Source organism: Triticum urartu, chromosome 5 (genome assembly GCF_003073215.2).
Source record: "Triticum urartu cultivar G1812 chromosome 5, Tu2.1, whole genome shotgun sequence".
Lineage (NCBI taxonomy): Eukaryota > Viridiplantae > Streptophyta > Magnoliopsida > Poales > Poaceae > Triticum > Triticum urartu.
Window position 1 is genome coordinate 8,868,893 of NC_053026.1, and position 24,939 is coordinate 8,893,831.

General features: G+C 44.4%; 2 protein-coding genes across 2 annotated transcripts; both read left to right on the forward strand.

The window, feature by feature from the left end:
- The first annotated feature begins 281 nt into the window (after nt 1–281).
- LOC125506614 (serine protease Do-like HtrA) lies at nt 282–3,339 on the forward strand. Its single transcript, XM_048671405.1, has 9 exons — nt 282–555; nt 629–754; nt 867–1,030; nt 1,104–1,361; nt 1,785–1,915; nt 2,330–2,447; nt 2,550–2,642; nt 3,044–3,112; nt 3,232–3,339. The coding sequence occupies exons 1-9, from the start codon at nt 282–284 to the stop codon at nt 3,337–3,339; spliced, it is 1,341 nt and encodes a 446-aa protein (XP_048527362.1).
- A 4,642-nt stretch (nt 3,340–7,981) lies between these two features.
- On the forward strand, nt 7,982–13,635 carry LOC125506615. Its single transcript, XM_048671406.1, has 10 exons — nt 7,982–8,252; nt 8,339–8,470; nt 8,578–8,741; nt 8,901–9,149; nt 9,436–9,566; nt 10,075–10,192; nt 10,427–10,519; nt 10,651–10,728; nt 10,835–10,922; nt 13,223–13,635. Exons 1-10 carry the CDS (start codon nt 7,982–7,984, stop codon nt 13,633–13,635), a joined length of 1,737 nt encoding a protein of 578 aa, XP_048527363.1.
- Nucleotides 13,636–24,939: the final 11,304 nt, after the last annotated feature.

Sequence of the window (24,939 nt, forward strand, 5' to 3'; positions counted from 1 at the left end):
CACGGCAGGTCGGCTGCAAGAAAGAGCCACAATGTGGTAGCTGCTAATCCTATCAAATCCCTGCTCAGGTTAGTTACGTTCTTTGTTCATCGCAAGGAGATTTTCATTTTGATGCTTTACGAGTTCGGACACCCTCCAATTCCTACGTGATGCATGTGGTGTTAGTTACTAGTCCCAAATTAAAGCACCCACCAAATCAGCAACTGATCCCGATTATTACTCTTCTTAAACAATTCCCCATGGTTGCGGCGGTCGACTACTGTTCTGCTCTTCTCTTCTCCATGGCGGCGGACAAGGCGGTTACCCGATCGCCGGAGCGATCCAGGACGACACGCAGCGGCGACGACGTGGAGCACGAGGAATATAGGGAAGCCAAGAAGATGAAGACAAATCTGGCGACGGAGGAAGCCGCCGCCGACGGCAGGGAGGAGGAGCTGGAGATCCCATCTCCGCCCCTTCAGCCCTACATCCCCGACGAGCTAATGGACAGGCATGCCTACCCGGAGATATTCGCCGCGTACGAGCTCGCCGAAGCCGCATTCTCTCAAAAACAAGGTCCCCCCCTCCCCCCTCCCACCCCCACCCCCACCCCCTCTTTCTCACTCTCATCCTTGCGATCTTGGATTAGATCGCGTGGAGAAGCTGCTGCCCACGCGCCATTACTTCGAAAAGCCGCTCCTCGCCATGCCGGACTCCGCGAAGAAGGCAGTCCTCTCCGCCGCCAGATCCCTCATCGGCCTCTCCTCCTTTCGCGGTACACACGCGCGACGTTACCATCTGCTTCATGCATGCATGTCATGCGGCCTCTCTTGCCAAGGATCGCCATGAAACCTTGCTGATATATAGCTGCACGGATCCTTAATTAGGTGGCGAGCCGCTGGCACGGTCCGCTGGTGTCTGGATCAATTGGGATGAGGGGAGCCGAAAGGGCGTCGTGTTGACGACCGCACATCTGATCCGTGCCAAAAAGCCATTGGTCAAAAGCCACCGGCGGTGCAAAGACCAGTACCTGTATCATCGCGACGCTCAAGTGAGTACTGAACCACAAAAAATAACACACTTCGCTTTTTCGAAGTCTTATTTCCTGTGACGTCTTGTTTTAGGTTATTGTTCACTTGCTCGATGAAACCACTGCGGAGGGCCGCCTGCTCTATCACCAGGAGCATTACGACATTGCTTTCTTTATGGTTGCAATGGATCAACGTGTTCAACTAGCCTCTTTTGCTGACACAGTCAACAATGGTCAAGTGACTTTGTTGCTTGCAAGAGAAGAAAATTTGGATCTAAAGATAACCCATGGCAAAGTGAAACGGAAAGCAGGACACCACTTCCTGTACTTTTCCCAAGATAACGAATATGAGGTATGCAATACTATATACTCCCTCCATTCCGAATTACTTGTCGCAGGTATGGATGTATCTAGATGTATTTTAGTTCTAGATACATCTATTTCTGCGACGAGTAATTTGGAACGGAGGGAGTATATTATACGTGACTAAGATTCTACATTCTTTTTTGTTTTGACTATTTACTATGAGGCAAAAGCCCCACAAGCACAAACTTTATTACTCAAAAGGCCATATGCACAGGAGGAGGAAGAACGGAAGAGAGAGAGAGAGCATGGAGGGGGAAGAGTACATACATACCTAAGGTAAGCGTGAGATTCTACTTTATATGCATCACTACTAAGTAGTTATATTAATGTAATTTTGACCTTCAGTTCTCAATTCATTGACACATTTTGTTCATTACAACTATAATAAAATTCTATACATACATTCTAGGACGACGGTTGCGGAGGGCCAGTTATTGACTTTGATGGAAAGGTTGTGGGGATGTTCAACGGTTGTAGAAGAGGGCCTTTTGTTCCTTCTTCTGTTTTGAATGGGTGCATGGATTTGTGGAGGAATTTTGGGTATGCATTATCGCTCAGTTTTAGGCAATGTTTTTAACTAATGCCTTCATCATTTCATCAACTTGTTGTTGGTACTTGAACAATACATATGACCTCATCAATACATGTGACTTCTGTCATGTATTTTTGTATTTGATTTACAAAATCATGTGTGAGTGACAATAACTGGGAGAGGAACTTCGAACGGTTGCTAGGTGGAGCGTTGTATGACAGTAAGATGATTCACGATGATACCTTTATAGGAGAAAGAGTGTTGATCACCGAAATGGTTTTTGAATGTGTTAATACTAATTATTTCAATAGTGCATAAATAAAACTTCATTGACTGCTATGTTTTTTTAACATAGATGTGTCTTTTAGCCGAAGCAATCTTATTTTGATGTCTTGATCCAAAATCATGTTACGATTTTGTAGGTGCATCCTTCGGCCCCACCTTGGGTTGCAATTTGAGGCCATCAAGTTTCTAGATCCCACTCGTGGTGAGTACATATGGCGGAAGTTAAACATTGATGACGGTCTTGTTGTTGAAGAGGTATAATATATTTTTGTTCTTCTTTTGCTTTATTTGACTTTCTATTGTATTTCTCGGCATTGCCTCTCGTGCATGTTATAATTATTGACAATCAAACCTTAGATGTCAGCAGGATCCCATGCTGAGAAAATTGGAATCCGAGTAGGTGATATTATTGATTGCATTAATGGAGAACGCATCTCTACGACACTTGAGGTATGTGTACTACTCCGTCCGTCTAGGTGTATAAGTCACCTTACGAAAACCAAATAATCCCTAAACACTTAGGCACGGTACATTAACTCCCACCTCGTTTCTTCTTTCATGACATATCAACCAATAAGAAATGTGGGCCGTGCATGCTTTCAATGACTTGAGACTACCAAACACGACAGTGGTTAGTTCATTGCATGCAATGCAATTAATTCGCAAAAAAACAATAAGTTCTCTCGTTTTCCCCTCCGCCTTGGTCGCGGTGCACAACCTAAGATGACTTATAAACCTAGACAGAGGGAGTATTAGATTTTTAAAATCAATAATATGTATGTCAATTTCTATTGGTGATATATTACTTTTTTCTTGTGATTGTTTTTTTTACTTTGTGTTGCTATTATTAGTTGGAAAACAAGTTGTTGAGCATATGCATGGGCAATTTTAATAGAGGAAATCTCGAAGTTGATGTTTCAGTAAGTTTGAACTTCTGTTTGAAATCATGTTTTGCTGGATCTGTGCCATCCATTTGTTCATACAAAATGTTTCTTTGTAAAATATTTGTATTGAAAAAAATAGTCTCATGACTGTACAGATCCGGGTATTTCACACAGCCAAACGTCTCCGGAGGACAATAAATTTAACTGTAAATGTATCTGATCGTAAAGAAGTTATTGAACAAGGTATACAAGTCTGTTTTTAACCTAGTCCTGTGTAAAGTTTACTCCCTCTGTCTGTACTTCCAACTTTGTCGGAAGTCAAAGTTCTTTATCTTTGACCATATTTATACAATAATACTTCAATATTTATGCCATCAAATTAGTAGAATTAGATTCATGATAAAATATATTTTCATCATATACCTGTTTGCTTTCACAAACAATGGTATATTTTTGCACAAACTCAGTCAAACTTTGAGATAGTTTGATCCTCCAACAAAGTTGGATGTACACTCTTTCAAGGAAGGAAGGACTATGTCGATTGTGAACTCTGAATTCCAAGCTATTTGCATCCCTTTTCTACATATAGTTTGTTTATATTGTGCAGTCATACATTATTATTCCTTTCAAATCACGAATCATCAAATATTTTTTCACCATCTCACATGAATGCATGTCTATCTAGATTTGCTTACTAGTTTTTTATGCTAATAGCTATGCTTTCCCACAAATTATCATATAATGCTCATTTAAACGCTGAGATTAGAAAACCCATAAACCTTAGTAATTGCATCCTGATACTCCAAAGGATCTATCTTCTTGTATAGCTCCCATCTTGTTGTGTAATGTTTTTTGTCAGTTGCAAGTCTTGCCCCAAGAAGTGGGGTCTCAGGGAATTATTCTTGTTTTTTTAATTCTTTGGTATAGTTAGCTTGCATCGTGCGTGCTAAGTATTTAGGTGATGCTTTTTGTGCTGCTCCACTACTACTAACCTAGAATTTTTCATGAGCTGCTTAGCTATGATACTCAACTGCACCCATAGTTTGTGAAATTCCATTGTTACTACCGAAGGGGAAGTTGTAACTGAACGTGTACTACCTAGTTGGTCCTTTTTGTGATTTTCGTATTTATAGCCATGATGGTTAACATACTATGGAGAAATTTGTTTTCACTAAATTAGTAGATTTATTATGTGTATCACTAATTTAGAGTAATATGCTTTTAGTGCAAAGCATCCATGCATGTCTGATTTTTTGCATCCACTTGGCATTGCTTTTGGACTGAGATAATGCATGCACTTGTTGGTATGTCGATGCCGTACGATTCCTAGCACTAGCTTATAGGTCCATGCCATTATGTAAGAATGTATATTGAACTGTACTTGCATGTGTACATTTGGCAGTATACATATATATACGACCTTCTTTTTAACAATGCTATTTGTTTTCTTTTGTAGCTTATTATCCTGTCACTAATGGAGAAGGGTTTTCTGCTGCGATGTCACCTGAACAAGTTGACTCAGACTCGAACTCTGACTCGGAGTGACTATGTTGCGTTTGCGCTGCTTCATGTCTTCCAAGTGTATTTTTGTACAATGGAAGGAACTGCATCCAAAAGACGAATACACAATCATTTTGCCAAATACTATATTTCTTCATCTTACAAATGCCTAGTGTGATTTGTGTTATAAATCCAACAACCTGATAACAGAGGGATTTAGGATGGGGGATATGGTAGAATAGATGAACTCCAATTGGATTTAGAGTGTGATTTGTGTGCCACCACCAATCCAATATATTCCTCCACTTGACAGCCTCAACTACCGATGTCGCTTCCTTCATATTATTGTGGATCCTCATCTGACGCATCAATCATCCTGTAATGCAAAACCTTGAATATGAGAAGGGGAAGACATAGATGGACCGAATCACGTTCTCCTTGTTGGGAATCCAGTGTGGATGGAACCATGAAATCTGGGATGGAATAAAACACGACATGGAGAGACAGAGGAAGAACATCCTTTTAAAGAGTCGTGTGTGTGGGATAGTTGGTCAGGAGTCTGTGGCAGTTCATCCTACGGATGCAGATGTGTAACATGTAAATACCGGTTTTACCTATTTCCACCTTGACCTTTGGTGACAGCTTCTGCTTGGTTGCGGAACCTACACTTGACAGTTGTGACAATATCACAATATGTAAATTTTGAATACTGGGATAGAGGAATGATTCAACATGTCTAAGAAAATACTACTAATGAGTCATACTGCATATTAGCCAAACTCTTGTGTCAGGCTCAGACACATCTTTTGTTAGATCGGGAAACAAAATACTGATATACTGTGTGAAAACAGCTAATTTTCAGGAATCTAGCTTCATGTAAGCATGCAGAGTTGATTTTTTTACTTCCAATCGAACAATTGCAGAAAAATCAATCCTCTCAACTTCAAGGTAGGTGATGCAAGAAATGGCAATGGCAATGGCAATGCACAATTTAATGTTGATAAAATCTGGAACAGTTAACACAGTCTGCAATGCAGACTTCCCTCGTTGACTCTGGTGCACCTCCTGCAGTGATAACAAGAAATTTTAATAAAATTAAGTTGAAAAGTGGACAGAACACACATTATGAGTGAACCATGAACAATACTTGATGCTAGAAAATCTTGTATGGATGTGCTCAAGGTAATTATATGCTATATCTTCCACCGAAGAATGAAAGTATTCGCTAGCTAGTTGTGCATGGTAAGCTTCTTCTTGAAAATAATTACTCAATGCAAACTTCTTACTGAAATGGATACTGCAGAACTTGTGCTACTTGTGATGCATCATCAATCAATTCATACTATCATCAAAAAAATGTATCACACCCTTTGGCATGACCAGCAGCATATCATTCTCACCTGGAGCAGTTACCTGAATAAAAATGAATCAAAACTGCAGGAGATATCTTCCACGCATTTAGATCTGCAGCTTTACTATGCCTCCAACATATTCGCGTTTCCCCAAACCATCTTCTTTTTCTGAACCTCTATTTCCCTAATGAACATGATGGCTTATGATTGTGGTAGCCTCATGAGATTGGGAGAGAACACTATCATGTGAGACACGAAGCCCTCATCCTCAGGGAAGGTCAAACTAAATAAGATGTGTGGTAGTATGGACGTCGAAGACGATGCTTAACAGCCAGCAGTCAGGTTGATGTCACTATTGTGCGCTCCAACCCGATTGCCGGTGCAACCGGCCATGGGCTCGTGCACCTACCGTCTGCATGACCAACCAATTTCAGTTAAAAGCATTGTACAAAAGTAGGCACACATTAGTAGAACAGAAGTGGAAAGGAGTAAATACTGGAATATATAGCTGTTGATATTGATTTGGCTATTAAAGCAGGAACGTAATTTCACACCAAGTAAGTTCGTAAAGAAAATCCACACCAAGAGATAAGAGAACTTATATGGACATGATCTTTTTTGTGACTGAATCCAGTTTATATGGTTTCTTTGTACCAATATATGGCCGGCTGCTGCATTACAACTGGTACTTTGAAGGATCTGTTCATTGATCTGTATTAGATAGCACACCTTTAGCTTGTAATGCAGATTTATTGAAATTGACAGTGCGACACTCCAAAATCAGTTATAGAATACTATATTTTTAGCTCTATATATTCATGTAACTGAAGAAGTAGTACATCTGCAGCAGCATGTCTGTTTTTGGCCCTTACATAATTTGCTGAAATGAATTGCAATCATGGTACTGAAAGGACACATGTGGACATCCAGTTTGCATGAAAAGTTTTCTGTAAGAATAAATCATACACTCTGATTTCCATCTAATCACAGGAGCTGGTGCCTAGGCAGGATCAATCCACCTCATTCCCAGGCTCAGTGGCATCATACGTGAACACGCTTGACCAAATTGCACAAATAAGGTAATTCCAATCAAACCAAATTCACTAATAAGGTAATTCCAATCAAAGGTGATGGTGTTGCTGTTGCTATGGGCAAGCAGGATGCATAGCGCATGAAATCGTGATATGAGGAAGAAGTTCTGATGGCAGCCACGCCGACGAGCGGATCCGGCGAGAAAGTTCTGAGAATAACAGAGCAGATGGGGAGGTTACCGGCCGGGGTCATTCGGGAGAGGGAGAGATCGAGAGTGACCCCGTAAGAGTCCCAGGGCTCAGACTTTTTCCCTTAGCTGCGGTTGGGCTGTTTGGCCCATAAGAGTCCTGGCCTAGTAACGTAAAACAAACCAAGCGAGTCGTTCTTGTATCGGTAGAAACACTGAACGAAGCGATTTTTAGGTACGAAACGTATTACGAACGATATTTAGGTACGGGAAGCGTATTAGGACGGTGAGCGGGCGGGCAGAAGCGATAGCTCCTTTATTTAAAAAATTATTAATTATTAATATTAATTAATAATTAGGGAAACATTAGTATAGGTGTTAGTTAAAAAAGAATACCACGTAATGTGCATATATTACTTTGTTTGCGTGTGTTTCCACCTATGCTGGTGGCGCTTCTTCTGCATGGGATTCAACAAAGAAAAGCTGGATGCACTGCCAGGAAACCATGATAGTGGAAGAGGTGAACTTTTCATTGCAGACCCGAATTCAGAGTGAAAAATCATCTGGAAAATGCACCGTGAAAGTAAACTGAACATGTCGAGCTGGAGCTAGTCCTGGTCCGATGTGTGTTGCTACGTCGTGCATGCATATGCATGTGGACCCGAAATCACAAACATATAGTATGACCCACCAAATTAATCAGTTACGGATCCCGGTTATTGCTCTTCCTGATTGATTGGTTCCCAGGCTAGTGGTCGGTTAGCTGTTGACTCAATCTAATCGATCACCATCCTCGATCGCGGCTGCCGACTACTGCTCGATCTGCTCTTAGCGATGGCGGCGGACACGGCTGCTGCGACCCGATCGCCGGAGGAGCGATCCAAGACCACCGGTGGTGCCGACGTGCAGGACGAGGAGAGGGACGCCAAGAAGATGAGGACCACTCTGGCGACGGAGGAAGACGACGGCAACGGTGGCGACGAGGAGTTGGAGATCTCGTCTCCGCTCCGCGAGCCCTACCTCCCCAAGGAGGTAGACATGCGCGCCAACCCGCATATCCTCGCCGCCTACAAGCTCGCCCAAGACAAATTCCATGATAAACGAGGTCATCCCTCTCTTCCTCCCCCCCGTCTCCCATCCTTCTGCTCTTGCACTTTCTAAGAGAAAGAGATCCTTCTCATCTTGCTGCAGATCGCGAGGAGAAGCTGCTGCCCACGCGCCTATCATTCCTTTTCGGAGCGTCGCCCGTCCTCGTCCCCGATGCCGGGAAGAAGGCCGCGCTCTCCGCCGCCAGATCAATCGTCCACCTCTCCTCCTCTCTCGGTTAGTCGGCTTGTGCGTATGCCAAGCCTCCATCTCCATGCATGCGCCGCTAAGGGTCGCCACAAAATCTTGCTGATACATAGGCACATAGCTGCGTGCGCCTGCAGGTGGCGATCCGCTGGCACAGTCCACCGGCTTCTGGATCGATTGGGACGAGGGGAGCAAAACCGGCATTGTTTTGACGACCGCGCATCTGATCCGCGCCAACAAGCTGCTGGCCAAAGACTACTGGGCGAAAAAAGACCGGTACCAGTATCATCCCGGTGCTCAAGTGAGTACCCATCAACACACCTCAAATGTAATCCCTCTGTCCCATAATGTATAGTGTCAAAAAACGTCTTACATTATGGGATGGAGTGAGTAACAATTTGCCTGATTTGCCAGTGTGCAAATAATCCCGCCTCTTACTTTCTCCGACATTTGGTTTCAGGTTACTGCTCACTTGCTCGACGACACCACCGTGGAGGGCCGTCTGCTCTATCACCAGGAGCATTATGACCTTGCTTTCCTTAAGATTGCAATGGATCGGAGTGTTCAAGTAGCCTCTTTCGCTGACACGTTCAACAGTGGTCAGCAGGCTTTGCAGCTCGGAAGAGATGGAAATTTGATTTTAAGGATAACTCTCGGCAAGGTGACGCAAGGTGACTTCGTGTATTTTTGTCGAGATAAAAAATACGAGGTACAAAAATATTTTATCTTGACTGCTATGCGAGATTGCGCTCTTGTTTTTTCTTTCACTATTTATTGTGAGGCAAATGCTCCAACAACTCCATATTACTCAAAAAAGCATATGTGCAGGAGGCGGAGACACGGAGGAGAGAGAGTGCGCGGAATGGACCGGGATATACTTTATATGCATCATTTCCCACTGAGTTACATGTAAGCTTGGCCTTCTATTTTCTAATTCGTTCACACTATTTTGTTTTTGTTTATTATATAAGGACATTTATATACATATCCTTTAGTCCGACGATGGTGGAGAGCCGGTCATTGACTTTGATGGAAAGGTTGTGGGGATGATCAATGATTGTAAACATGGGTTCTTTGTTCCTTTTTTCATTTTGAATAGGTGCATGGAACTCTGGAGGAATTCCGGGTATGCATTCTCCCTCGGTTTTATGACAATGCTGACTAATGCATTCTTTCTCCTTTTTTTGTTCTTGTTGTCTGTAGTTGGACTACATGTATGACCTCATCAATAGAGAGAAAGCCTACATTTTGATTGGTCAAAATTTGATTGTTATCATGCTCTGTGTTTATAATATTTGATACATTTATGTACTCCCTACGATCTAAATTAATTGACTCACACTTAGTACAACTTTGTACTATAGTTGTACTAAGTGTCCAGCATTTAATTTGGATCGGTGGAAGTATTTGTTTTACAACATCATGTGTGAGTGACACTATTGACCAGGGTGGAACTTCAAAGGGGGCATGGTGGATAGGAGCATATTGTAAGATTTTTCACGACATTACCATTATAGGGGAGAATTTGTTGATCGTTGAGATGATTATGAGTGTTTTACTACTTTTTATATCGATGGTGTGTAAATGATGTTTAATCGAAGGAATCATATTTCTATAGCTAAAACTGATTGTAGGTGCATCCCTCGGCCCCACCTTGGATTGAAGTTTAAGGCCCTCAAGTTTCTAAATCCCTCTTATGTTGAGTACATATTGCGCAAGCTAGACATTGATGACGGTCTTCTAGTTGAAGAGGTATACAATTGGTCGCTTTGCTTTCTTTTTTATCTTGCTACGTATATATGACAGCACCTATAGGTAAGGTGGATGAAAATTATTTGTCACTTCAGTAGATTTGCTCCCCCCCCCCCCCCCCCCCCCCCCCCCCCCCTCTTTCCAGTTGCCTTAGGAATAGTACTGCGATTATGTTTTACCGTGATCTTCTCATGCATGTTATCGAATAATTAATTATTTTCAGTTAAACCTTAGGTGTCAATGGGATCTCATGCTGAGAAAGTTGGTATCCGAGTAGGTGATATTATTGGAAGCATTGATGGAGAAAGCATTTCAACCAGAATTGAGGTGCGCACTGCGCTTTTATTAGGTTTTAAACAAAAACAAAAATAATTAGTGGACTTTCTATTACTCCGGACCAGAGGGAGTACTTTTGTTTTTGTCCTTGTAATTTCTTACTTTTTTGCTGCTCTTGTCAGTTGGAGAAAAAATTGTTGAGTATATCAATGGGCAGTTTTCATGGGGGAAATGACATTACTACCAAAGTGGAAATTTCTGTAAGTTTGAAATTGTGTTCTGATCAACCTGTGTCGCCCATTTCTTCATATAAAATAATGCTTTGCAAAATATTAGCATTGACAAATAGTCGCATGAACTCTATAGGTCCGAGTATTTCACACGAACAACCGTCTTTGGAGGGAAAAACATTTAAATGTAAATATATCGGATCACCGAGAAGTCGTTGAACGAGGTATACATCTCTCCTTTTACAACCTAGTGCCATCTATATTTTCTTTGGATTGTCAGCTATGAATCTCAAGTTATGTGCACCCATTTTTTCGTATATTTGCTTTTATATACTGTGCAATCATATCTCAACCCTTCAGATGTTTTAAATGTCGCAATTTAAAAGTAGTATATAAATCATGATTTTGGAGTTTTTCTGAATGTACTTCATTCATTGTTATGCCAAATAAGCATCCATATTTGACTTTTGTTTTGCACATGACATTGTTTTGGGACAAGAAAATGCATGCACTTGTTGGTATGTTTATGCCTTGTGATTCTTAGCACTAGCCTAGAGGTGCCTTACATTGTGTAAGAATGTAAATTAAACGGAGAGGGCGTGGACCAAGATCACCACACAAACACAAAGAGGGCATGTATTTGGACTAAACTTCCGCTTCTTCCTACTGCAACCACTTCTGCCTATTTTCTCTCTACTGTTGCCCATTCTGCATAAACGGTTGTTGGGTAGATGTTAAACGATAGTACTGCTTCTTGCGGTACTTCTGCCCTGGCACCACTCTAACATTGTTTTTCCCCTGTTCCTCAGACCAGTTGCGGTAGTACCACGCTGATGGACGGTAATACTACTCTGGCATGGGCGACAACATAATCTCCTTGTCGATGCACCACCTCCTTTGACATAGGCATCGCGTCGGTCCTATATGACTCTACTGTTATCAACATGACCGTTTTTTATTTATCTTTTCTCGGATTGTTGGTGTTTTGCTATGTATGTTGGTTATTATGCATAGGCCTAGGGTTACTCATCATGTTTTGTATCCGCTTGATCCTACATTTTAAATTAATAAATGTGTTCTTTTATAAAAAAACACTTTATGTTAATAAAAACACTCTTTGTCGAAAAAACAAAGAAGAAGTCGGGTGATCCTACCATGCTAATACTGTGATGGCGATGAACAACAAGGTGGAAGGAAGATAAAAAGACTTGACGGGATTGGTAACCTTGAGTGGTTCAACATGGGCGTCATGCGTCGGGTGATCCTATTGTGGCATCTTGAACATCGGAGGCAGAAGGATTTCGTCTACATTACTCGCGCACGTCATGATGATGTCACATATCTCTTCTTGCCCAGGGCAGATGAGGGTTAGATTTGTGAATAACCGAAGCACGGAATTAGAAGGAAAGTGGCCGTAGGTTTATGTGCGTGAATAATGGCCGGGCAGTTTGAACCGGGGGAGACTTGTATAGGATCTCATATTAGGTGCGATCAATGAGATCAATTTAAAAAAGAAATACAAAGCATGTTCAAACATTTAAAAAAATACACACACATCAATGGTTGATGTATAATCTCAAAAAGATTCAGCTTCCAATTCGTCCAACACTAATAGAAACAAGAAAGAGAAAATTGAATGTGAATAATGTCTAAATGTACTATTCACCAAAGGCTTTGCCACACCTACGTAATTATTTTATGTAAAGCTACATGAAAACCGGCTTGGGGTGATTTGATTGGAAGGAAAAATAGTCCGGGCCCCACCCTGTGAAATTTAGGGGGGTGGGGGAGAGACGTAGATTTGAAATTTGAAGTAAGCTTATGTAGATGGGCACGTAAGTGTAGGTGTAGGATTGTTGATTCACCAAAGGTTGTCGCATTCTAATTTGTCTTTTTTGAATCTCTATCGAGTTTTGACCTGATTTTTCCGGAGTTGTAGACATGTCCCGCATGTATATTGGCAAATAATTTTAGAATTTTCTGAAATATCTAAATATTAAATTTTGTGGTTGATGTCACTGAATGTGAGATCCTATACCAGTCTCCCTAATCCCTAATAACAAAAGGACATCTAAAAGCAGTTAAACAAATCAGCAAATCTCACCCGGGCCTTCGCCTGACTACTTGATCCAACGGTCCGATAGGAAGCAAAATGATGCATAGTGATGCCAAAAAAAAAACTGCTTAGCTTAGCTGTGTTCATCGCAAGCACAAAATTCTCGGCCCAGATCCGAAATAATGAATCCCCCATTATTACTCTTCTTATTAAGTATTAATTATTTCAGAAATTCCTAATAAATCCTAGAGGCCCACTTAGCCCATTTGTGCAAGACAAGGGATACTACTAAAGTTTAGTCCCACATTGCTAGTTTAGTAGGAGTTGGACCTCCTTATAAGGAAGGTTCTTTCCCCACGTGTACGAGCATGAGAACAAGAGGGATATCCACGCGCGCTCCTCCTCCGCCGCCCGCCTCGCCGCGGGAATGAGACGAGCCGATGTCTAATTCTATTGCGCCTATAAAAGGGAGGTCGCCCCTCTCAGATAGACGCACCAGAACTTCTCCTTCCTGCTGCGTGTATGCGGTCGTGGTGGAACCAAAGAGGCTGGCGAGGCATCAGGTGACAGTGCAACAGCGATTGGCAGTGACGAGGCAGGGCCAGACGACGGAACGGGCGAGGAGGCGGGCGACACCGGCCCAGGCGAGACTGGTCCAGGGGAGGCGGGGGCGACACCTTCCGATGCCAGCCCAGGAAAAGCTGGTGCGGGCGAGGCCGGGGCTGTGGACCCCGGTCGTGCGGCAACCACCGCGGGTGGTGCAGCGGGAGGCATGCATGGCGCATGCATTGCACCAGGCATCACGTCAGGTGCAACCAACTCCTCCTGTTCATCCAATAATTCAAGACGAGCTCCACGACCCGTGCCTGCAGCATGATTAGGCAACAACGCAGGAGAGTATGCAATATCAACAAATTGAGCAGGCAAAGGAGAAGTGGAAGAAGAGGATGAGACCGGAGGTGCCGGAGTCATTGGGAAGGACGAGAACGGGAATACATTCTCATCAAACACAACATCACGCGAGATGTAGACACGATTAGATGGAATGTGGAGACACTTGTACCCTTTATGAAGGGAGCTATATACCCAAGAAAAACACAAAGTTTTGACCCAAACTCAAGCTTGCGCTTATTATATGGACGAAGATGAGGCCAGCAAGCACAACCAAAAACTTTGAGAAAGGTATAATCCGGAGACTCATTAAGCAACAGTTCAAGCGGTGTTTTCATTCCAAGGAGTCATTGTTGGGGAACGTAGCATAAATTCAAAATTTTCCTACGTGTCACCAAGATCTATCTATGGAGTCATCTAGCAACGAGGCAGGAGTGGATCTACATACCCTTGTAGATCGCGCGCGGAAGCGTTCAAGAGAACGGGGTTGATGGAGTCGTACTCGTCGTGATTCAAATCACCGATGATCCTAGCGCCGAACGGACGGCACCTCCGCGTTCAACACACGTATGGAGCAGCGACGTCTCCTCCTTCTTGATCCAGCAAGGGGGGAGGAGAGGTTGATGGAGATCCAACAACACGACGGCGTGGTGGTGGAAGTAGCGGGATTCCAACAGGGCTTCGCCAAGCGCTGCGGGAGGAGGTAGATGTGTCATGGGAGGGAGAGGGAGGCGCCAGGGCTTAGGTTTGGTTGCCCTCCCTTCCCCCCACTATATATAGGGCCAAGGGAGAGGGGGGGGGGCGCAGCCTTGGCCCTTCCTCCAAGGAAGGGTGCGGCCAGGGAGGAGTCCCTCCCCCCCAAGGCACCTCGGAGGTGCCTTCCCCCTTTAGGACTCTTCCTTTCCCTTGATTCTTGGTGCATGGGCCTCTTGGGGCTGGTGCCCTTGGCCCATGTAGGCCAAGGCGCACCCCCTACAGCCCATGTGGCCCCCGGGGGCAGGTGGCCCCACCCGGTGGACCCCCAGAACCCTTCCGGTGGTCCCGGTACAATACCGGTGACCCCGAAACTTGTCCCGATGGCCGAAATAGCACTTCCTATATATAATTCTTTACCTCCGGACCATTCCGGAAATCCTCGTGACGTCCGGGATCTCATCCGGGACTCCGAACAACTTTCGGGTTACCGCATACTAATATCTCTATAACCCTAGCGTCACCGAACCTTAAGTGTGTAGACCCTACGTGTTCGGGAGACATGCAGACATGAACGAGACGTTCTCCGGTCAATAACCAACAGCGGGATCTGGATACCCATGTTGGCTCCCACATGTTCCACGATGATCTCATCGGATGAACCACGATGTCAAGGACTTAATCAATCCTGTATACAATTCCCTTTGTCTATCGGTACGATACTTGCCCGAGATTCGATCGTCGGTATCCCGATACCTTGTTCAATCTCGTTACCGGCAAGTCTCTTTTACTCGTTCCGTAACACATCATCCCATGATCAACTCCTTGATCACATTGTGCACATTATGATGATGTCCTACCGAGTGGGCCCAGAGATACCTCTCCGTTTACACGGAGTGACAAATCCCAGTCTCGATTCGTGCCAACCCAATAGACACTTTCGGAGATACCCGTAGTGCACATTTATAGTCACCCAGTTACGTTGTGACGTTTGGTACACCCAAAGCACTCCTACGGTATCCGGGAGTTGCACAATCTCATGGTCTAAGGAAATGATACTTGACATTAGAAAAGCTTTAGCATACGAACTACATGATCTTTGTGCTAGGCTTAGGATTGGGTCTTGTCCATCACATCATTCGTCCATCACATCATTCTCCTAATGATGTGATCCCGTTATCAACGACATCCAATCGTCCATGGTCAGGAAACCGTAACCATCTATTGATCAACGAGCTAGTCAACTAGAGGCTTACTAGGGACATGGTGTTGTCTATGTATCCACACATGTATCTGAGTTTCCTATCAATACAATTCTAGCATGGATAATAAACGATTATCATGAACAAGGAAATATAATAATAACAATTTATTATTGCCTCTAGGGCATATTTCCAACAGTCTCCCACTTGCACTAGAGTCAATAATCTAGTTCACATCGTCATGTGATTAACACTCACAGGTCACATCGCCATGTGACCAACATCCAAAGAGTTTACTAGTGTCACTAAACTAGTTCACATCATCATGTGATTAAGACTCAATGAGTTCTGGGTTTGATCATGTTGCTTGTGAGAGAGGTTTTAGTCAACGGGTCTGCAACATTCAGATCCGTATGTACTTCGCAAATTTCTATGTCATCTTGTAGATGCAACTACTACGCTACATTTGGAGCCATTCAAATAACTGTTCTACTTGGAGCTATTCTAAATTGTTGCTCCATTATACGTATCCGGTATCTCTACTCAGAGCTATCCGGATAGGTGTTAAGCTTGCATCGACGTAACCCTTTACGAACTCTTTATCACCTCCATAATCGAGAAAATTCCTTAGTCCACTAGTTACTAAGGATAACTTTGACCGCTGTCCTGTGATCCATTCTTGGATCACTCTTGTACCCCTTGACTGACTCATGGCAAGGCACATTTCAGGTGCGGTACACAGCATAGCATACTGTAGAGCCTATGTCTTAAGCATAGGGGACGACCTTCGTCCTTTCTCTCTATTCTGCCGTGGTCGAGCTTTAAGTCTTAACTTCATACCTTACAACTCAGGCAAGAACTCCTTCTTTGACTGATCCATCTTGAACACCTTCAAGATCATGTCAAGGTATGTGCTCATTTGAAAGTACCATTAAGCGTTTTGATCTATCCTTATAGATCTTGATGCTCAATGTTCAAGTAGCTTAATCCAGGCTTTCCATTGAAACACTTTCCAAATAACCCTATATGCTTTCCAGAAATTCTACGTCATTTCTGATCAACAATATGTCAACATATACTTATCAGAAATTCTATAGTGCTCCCACTCACTTCTTTGGAAATACAAGTTTCTCATAAACTTTGTATACCCAAAATCTTTGATCATCTCATCAAAGCATACATTCCAACTCCGAGATGCTTACTCCAGTCCTTAGAAGGATTGCTGGAGCTTTGCATACTTATTAGCATCTTTCAGGATTGACAAAACCTTCCGGTTGTATACATACAACCTTTCCTCAAGAAATCGTCGAGGAAACAATGTTTTGACATCCTATCTGCAAGATTTCATAAATAATGCAGTAATCGCTAATATAATTCCAACAGACTCTTAGCATCGCTACGAGTGAGAAAGTCTCATCGTAGTCAACTCCTTGAACTTGTCGGAAAACATCTTAACGACAAGTCGAGCTTTCTTAATGGTGATACCTCATCTGTCCGTCTTCCTTTTAAAATCCATCTGCACTCAACAGCCTTACGACCATCGAGCTGTTCTGCCAAAGTCTACACTTTGTTTTCATACATGGATCCTCTCTCGGATTTTATGGCCTCGAGCCATTTATCGGAATCCGGGCCCACCATCGCTTCTCCATAGCTCGTAGGTTCATTGTTGTCTAGCAACATGACTTCCAAGACAGGATTACGTACCACTCTGAAGTAGTACGCATCCTTGTCATCCCACGAGGTTTGGGAGTGACTTGATCCAAAGTCTCATGATCAATATCATAAGCTTCCACTTCAATTGGTGTAGGTGCCACAGGAACAACTCTTTGTGCCCTGCTATACACTAGTTGAAGTGACGGTTCAATAACCTCATCAAGTCTCCACCATCCTCCCACTCAATTCTTTCGAGAGAAACTTTTCCTCGAGAAAGGACCCGATTCTAAAGGACCCGATTCTAGAAACAATCCCTTATTGCTTTTGGATCTGAGACAGGAGGTATACCCAACTGTTTTGGGTGTCCTATGAAGATGTATTTATCCGCTTTGGGTTCGAGCTTATCGGCCTGAAACTTTTTCACATAAGCGTCGCAGCCCCAAACTTTTAAGAAATGACAACTTAGGTTTCTCTAAACCATAGTTCATACGGTGTCATCTCATCGGAATTACGTGGTGCCCTATTTAAAGTGAATGTGGTTGTCTCTAATGCCTAACCCATAAACTATTGTGGTAATTCGATAAGAGACATCATGGTATGCATCATATCCAATAGGGTGCAGTTATGATGTTCAGACACACCATCACACTATGGTGTTCCAGACTGTATTAGTTGTGAAACAATTTCCACAATGTCTTAATTCTATGCCAAACTCGTAATTCAGATATTCATCTCTATGATCATATCATAGATATTTTATCCTCTTGTCACGGCGATCTTTCAACTTCACCCTGAAATTACTTGAACCTTTCAATAATTCAGACTCGTGATTCATCAAGTAAATATACTCAACATCTACTCAAATCATCCGTGAAGTAAGAACATAACGATATCCACTACATGCCTCAGCCTTCATTGGACTGCACACATCAAAATGTATTACTTCCAACAAGTTGCTTTCTAGTTCCATTTTACTGAAAACGAGGCTTTCAGTCATCTTGCCCATGTGGTATGATTTGCATGTCTCAAGTGATTCAAAATCAAGTGAGTCCAAACGATCCATCTGTATGGAGTTTCTTTCATGCATATCTACCAACAAACATGGTTCGCATGTCTCAATCCTTTCAAAAATGAGTGAGCCCAAAGATCCATTAACATGAAGCTTCTTCATGCGTTTTATACCGATATGACTTACGTGGCAGTGCCACAAGTAGGTGGTACTATCATTACTATCTTTTGGCATGAACATGTGTATCACTACGATCGAGATTCAATAAATCATTCATTTCAGGTGTAAGACCATTTGAAGGTTTTATTCAAATAAACAGAGTAACCATTATTCTCTTTAAATGAATAATCGTATTGCGATAGACATAATCCAATCATGTCTATGCTCAACGCAAACACCAAATAACAATTATTTAGGTTTTATTACCAATCTCGATGGTAGAGGGAGCGTGCGATCCTTGATCATATCAACATTGGAGACACTTCCAACACATATCGTCAGCTCACCTTTAGCTAGTCTCCGTTTATTCCGTAGCTTTTATTTCGAGTTACTAACACTTAGCAACCGAACCGGTATCTAATACCCTGGTGCTACTAGGAGTACTAGTAAAGTACACATCAACACAATGTATATCCAATATACTTCTATCGACCTTGCCAGCCTTCTAATCTACCAAGTATCTAGGGTAATTCTGCTCCAGCGGCTGTTCCCCTTATTACAGAAGCACTTAGTCTCAGGTTTGGGTTCAACCTTGGGTTTCTTCACTAGAGCAGCAGCTGAATTGCCGTTTCATGAAGTATCCCTTTGTTCCCTTGCCCTTCTTGAAACTAGTGGTTTCACCAACCATCAACAATTGATGCTCCTTCTTGATTTCTACTTTCGCGGTGTCAAACATCGCGAATATCTCAAGGATCATCATATATGTCCCTGATATATCATAGTTCATCACGAAGCTCTAGCAGCTTGGTGGTAATGACTTCGGAGAACCATCACTATTTCATCTGGAAGATCAACTCCCACTCGATTCAAGCGATTGTTGTACTCAGACAATCTGAGCACAAGTTCAACAATTGAGCTTTTCTCCCTTAGTTTGCAGGCTAAGAAAATCGTCGGAGGTCTTATACCTCTTGACGTGGGCACGAGCCTGAAATCCCAATTTCAGCCCTCGAAACATCTCATATGTTTTGCGACGTTTCAAAACGTCTTCGGTGCCTCAATTCTAAACCGTTTAACTGAACTATCACGTAGTTATCAAAATGTGTATGTCAGATGTTCGCAACATCCACAGACGACGTTCGAGGTTCAGCACACTGAGCGGTGCATTAAGGACATAAGCCTTCTATGAAGCAATGAGGACAATCCTCAGTTTACGGACCTAGTCCGCATAATTGCTACTATCAACTTTCAACTAAATTTTCTCTAGGAACATATCTAAACAGTAGAACAGAAGCGCGAGCTACGACATAATTTCCGAAGACCTTTTGACTATGTTCAGGATAATTAAGTTCATCTTATGAACTCCCACTCAGATAGACATCCCTCTAGTCATCTAAGTGATTACATGATCCGAGTCAACTAGGCCGTGTCCGATCATCACGTGAGACGGACTAGTCATCATCGGTGAACATCTTCATGTTGATCGTATCTACCATACGACTCATGCTCGACCTTTCGGTCTCTTGTGTTCCGAGGCCATGTCTGTACACATGCTAGGCTCGTCAAGTCAACCTAAGTGTTTTGCGTGTGTAAATCTGTCTTACACCTGTTGTATGTGAACGTAAGAATTTAACACCCGATCATCACGTGGTGCTTCGAAACTACGAACTGTTGCAACGGTGCACAGTTAGGGGGAACACTTTCTTGAAATTTTAACGAGGGATCATCTTATTTACTACCGTCGATCTAAGTAAACAAGATGTATAAACATGATAAACATCACATGCAATCAAATAATAGTGACATGATATGGCCAATATCATATAGCTCCTTTGATCTCCATCTTGGGGCTCCATGATCATCTTGTCACCGGCATGACACCATGATCTCCATCATCGTGTCTCCGTGAAGTTGTCACGTCGTCTATTACTTCTACTACTACAGCTAACGGTTAGCAATAAAGTAAAGTAATTACATGACGTTTATGTTGACACGCAGGTCATAAATAAATTAAGACAACTCCTATGGCTCCTGCCGGTTGTCATACTCATCGACATGCAAGTCGTGATTCCTATTACAAGAACATGATCAATCTCATACATCACATATATCATTCATCACATCCTTTTGGCCATATCACATCACATAGCATACCCTGCAAAAACAAGTTAGACGTCCTCTAATTGTTGTTTGCATGTTTCACGTGGCTGCTATGGGTTTCTAGCAAGAACGTTTCTTACCTACGCAAAAACCACAACGTGATATGCCAATTGCTATTTACCCTTCATAAGGACCCTTTTCATCGAATCCGATCCGACTAAAGTGGGAGAGACAGACACCCGCTAGACACCTTATGCAACTAGTGCATGTCAGTCGGTGGAACCAGTCTCACGTAAGAGTACGTGTAAGGTCGGTCCGGGCCGCTTCATCCCACGATGCCGCCGAATCAAGATAAGACTAGTAACGGCAAGCATATTGAACAAAATCAACGCCCACAACTACTTTGTGTTCTACTCGTGCAAAGAAACTACGCATAGACCTGGCTCATGATGCCACTGTTGGGGAACGTAGCATAAATTCAAAATTTTCCTACGTGTCACCAAGATCTATCTATGGAGTCATCTAGCAACGAGGGAGGAGTGGATCTACATACCCTTGTAGATCGCGCGCGGAAGCGTTCAAGAGAATGGGGTTGATGGAGTCGTACTCGTCGTGATTCAAATCACCGATGATCCTAGCGCCGAACGGACGGCACCTCCACGTTCAACACACATACGGAGGAGCGACGTCTCCTCCTTCTTGATCCAGCAAGGGGGGAGGAGAGGTTGATGGAGATCCAACAACACGACAGCGTGGTGGTGGAAGTAGCGGGATTCCAACAGGGCTTCGCCAAGCGCTGCGGGAGGAGGTAGATGTGTCATGGGAGGGAGAGGGAGGCGCCAGGGCTTAGGTTTGGTTGCCCTCCAAGGAAGGGTGCGGCCAGGGAGGAGTCCCTCCCCCCCCAAGGCACCTCGGAGGTGCCTTCCCCCTTTAGGACTCTTCCTTTCCCTTGATTCTTGGTGCATGGGCCTCTTGGGGCTGGTGCCCTTGGCCCATGTAGGCCAAGGCGCACCCCCTACAGCCCATGTGGCCCCCCGGGGCAGGTGGCCCCACCCGGTGGACCCCCGGGACCCTTCCGGTGGTCCCGATACAATACCGGTGACCCCGAAACTTGTCCCGATGGCCGAAATAGCACTTCCTATATATAATTCTTTACCTCCGGACCATTCTGGAACTCCTCGTGACGTCCGGGATCTCATCCGGGACTCCGAACAACTTTTGGGTTACCGCATACTAATATCTCAATAACCCTAGCGTCACCGAACCTTAAGTGTGTAGACCCTACGGGTTCGGGAGACATGCAGACATGGCCGAGACGTTCTCCGGTCAATAACCAACAGCGGGATCTGGATACCCATGTTGGCTCCCACATGTTCCACGATGATCTCATCGGATGAACCACGATGTCAAGGACTTAATCAATCCCGTATACAATTCCCTTTGTCTATCGGTACGATACTTGCCCGAGATTCGATCGTCGGTATCCCAATACCTTGTTCAATCTCGTTACCGGCAAGTCTCTTTTACTCGTTCAGTAACACATCATCCCGTGATCAACTCCTTGATCACATTGTGCACATTATGATGATGTCCTACCGAGTGGGCCCAGAGATACCTCTCCGTTTACACGGAGTGACAAATCCCAGTCTCGATTCGTGCCAACCCAACAGACACTTTCGGAGATACCCGTAGTGCACCTTTATAGTCACCAAGTTACGTTGTGACGTTTGGTACACCCAAAGCACTCCTACGGTATCCGGGAGTTGCACAATCTCATGGTCTAAGGAAATGATACTTGACATTAGAAAAGCTTTAGCATACGAACTACATGATCTTTGTGCTAGGCTTAGGATTGGGTCTTGTCCATCACATCATTCTCCTAATGATGTGATCCCGTTATCAACGACATCCAATGTCCATGGTCAGGAAACCGTAACCATCTATTGATCAACGAGCTAGTCAACTAGAGGCTTACTAGGGACATGGTGTTGTCTATGTATCCACACATGTATCTGAGTTTCCTATCAATACAATTATAGCATGGATAATAAACGATTATCATGAACAAGGAAATATAATAATAATCAATTTATTATTGCCTCTAGGGCATATTTCCAACAGTCCGTGTAGGAAGCCTATTTATGAGAAAACAGGCAGTGGAAAACGCATCACTCCAAAACCTAAAAGGTACCGATGCATGGGCAAGTAAAGTGAGGCTAGTTTCAACAATGTGATGATGCTTACGTTCAGCCGTGCCATTCTGCTGATGTGTATGAGGACAAGACACATGATGTGAAATTCCAAGCTTATTAAAAAAGGAATTGAGGTTGTGATACTCACCCCCCCCCCCCCCCAATCGGTTTGGACATGAATAATCTTATGCTTGAGAAGACGCTCAACGTGAGCTTGAAATTGTAGAAACACATCAAACACATCAGATTTACGCTTGATAAGGTAAAGCCAAGTGAATCGACTATAAGCATCAATAGAACTGACATAATAATTATGGCCACTCACAGAAGTTTGGGCATGCCCCCATACATCAGAAAAAATAAGCTCAAGTGGAGTTTTAACGACACGACTCGAATCCGAAAACGAAAGCTGATGACTCTTGCCTTGCTGACAGGCATCACAGACTATGGCAGCATCTTTATTGGACACAATGGGAAGACTATGACTATGCAGAATACTACGAACTATGGGAGTAGCAGGATAGTACGACCAAGCCGTGCATGCCAATGAGTGGGCGAAACACGGACACCGCTGAACGCTTGAGGAGCAGATGGAAGATCAAGTGCATAAAGTCCATCACGCACGCGACCTCTAAGCAGAACGTCCCTCGTGGCCCGATCCTTGATAAAAAATAAAAAGGATGAAACTCAGTGAAAACATTGTTGTCATGAGTAAGTTGAGGAACAGACAATAAGCTACGAGTAGCAGAAGGAACTCTAAGAACATTACGTAGATGAAGAGATTTTTGTGTGCGAGTTAAGAGGGAGGCATGACCAACATGTGATATGTGCATACCTGCTCCATTGGCGGTGTGAATCTGATCATGTCCACGGTATGGTTCTTGCATGGAGAGTTTGCCCATCTCGCCTGTCAGGTGATTCGTAGCGCCCGTGTCCATGTACCAAGTTGGGTCGATGGGATATGATGGAGTGTGGCCTGCTTGGCGAGCAGGCTCATGAGTGGCCAAGGCAGCCTGCTTCTCTTTGCCTTTGCCATTGTTGCCGATGCCGAGGAAGTCCTGCTTGAAGCGGCGATGACAGCGGGAAGCGAGGTGACCTGGAAGATTGCACAGCTGACAGGGAAGCTGAACACCACATGAGGGGCAGCAGGCACACGGACGACCACCCCCGGTCGTAGGCAGGGCGGCGGCAGCAGGCGGCCGCTGAGTCTGTGGAGTCGTTGGCACTGACTTGCCGCTGGTAGGTGTTTTGAAGGGTTTCCCTTTACCACGCGTGGCAGCATTAGCAGCAATAAAACTCGGGTTGGACCGGCGGGACTTGATGCGCTGTTCCGTGGCGAGGAGGCGGGCGTAGAGCTCACGAGGTTCAAGCGGAGTGTCACGACCATTGATATTTTCAGCAAGGTTATCATAGTCGTCATCCAGTCCGTTCATGACGAAGGTGGTGAAGCTGAGGTCAAGGAGCTTGGTCTCCCCCAGCTCCGTACGAATAGTGTGAGCGCGCGCATGCTGCTGAGATGCGAAGCTCGTGTGAAGAGCAGACCACGCCTCCTGAGACGTGGCAGCGAAGAGGACCAAGGAGGACACACCCTCGGTGAGCGACGACTGGATCGCAGAGAGGATGGCCTGATCCTAAGCAACCCATGCATGATACGCCGGATGATGCGGTGGAGGACACGGCAGGGAACCATCGACGTAGCCCTCCAGGTAGCGACAGCGGAGAAGCGGCAGCACCTGTGCACGCCATGACAGATAATTACCTGTCGTAAGCTTCACCGGGATGAGATGCGCGAAGTAGAACGGTGCAACGGCCGCGGCATGATCAGCAACGGGAGGCGACGTGTAGTAGCCCATGTGGGACGATCCAGCAGATGCACCAGGACCCAGCGTCGAGGACGGTGCAGCCGGCGCAGGAGCTCCAGGGTAGGACGTGGCCATCGGAGGCGGATAGTATCCGCCATAGGCAGACGCGGTGCGCGGGCGGCACCGTAGGCACGCCGGTGCCCGTCCCGCCCGGTCCGTTCGCGGCGCCGTAGTGCTGTAGTTGGGGCGGTTGTGTAGAACGTTCGTTAGGACGGCGCATGCGACATAGCCACGGTGGCCGAATAAGCGCGAACTCCGTCGGGCTTAGGTGACGTTGGGCGCGGAGCACAGGAGAGCCCCGTAGGGCCCTGCGTTCGGCGGAGGAGGTGCCCCGTAGGGCGCCGATCCCATCCAGGGAGCCGCTGGGTCAGGGTACGCAGCGCCCCAAGCCGGCGGAGGTGCGATCAAGGACGATGGCGGCTGCTGA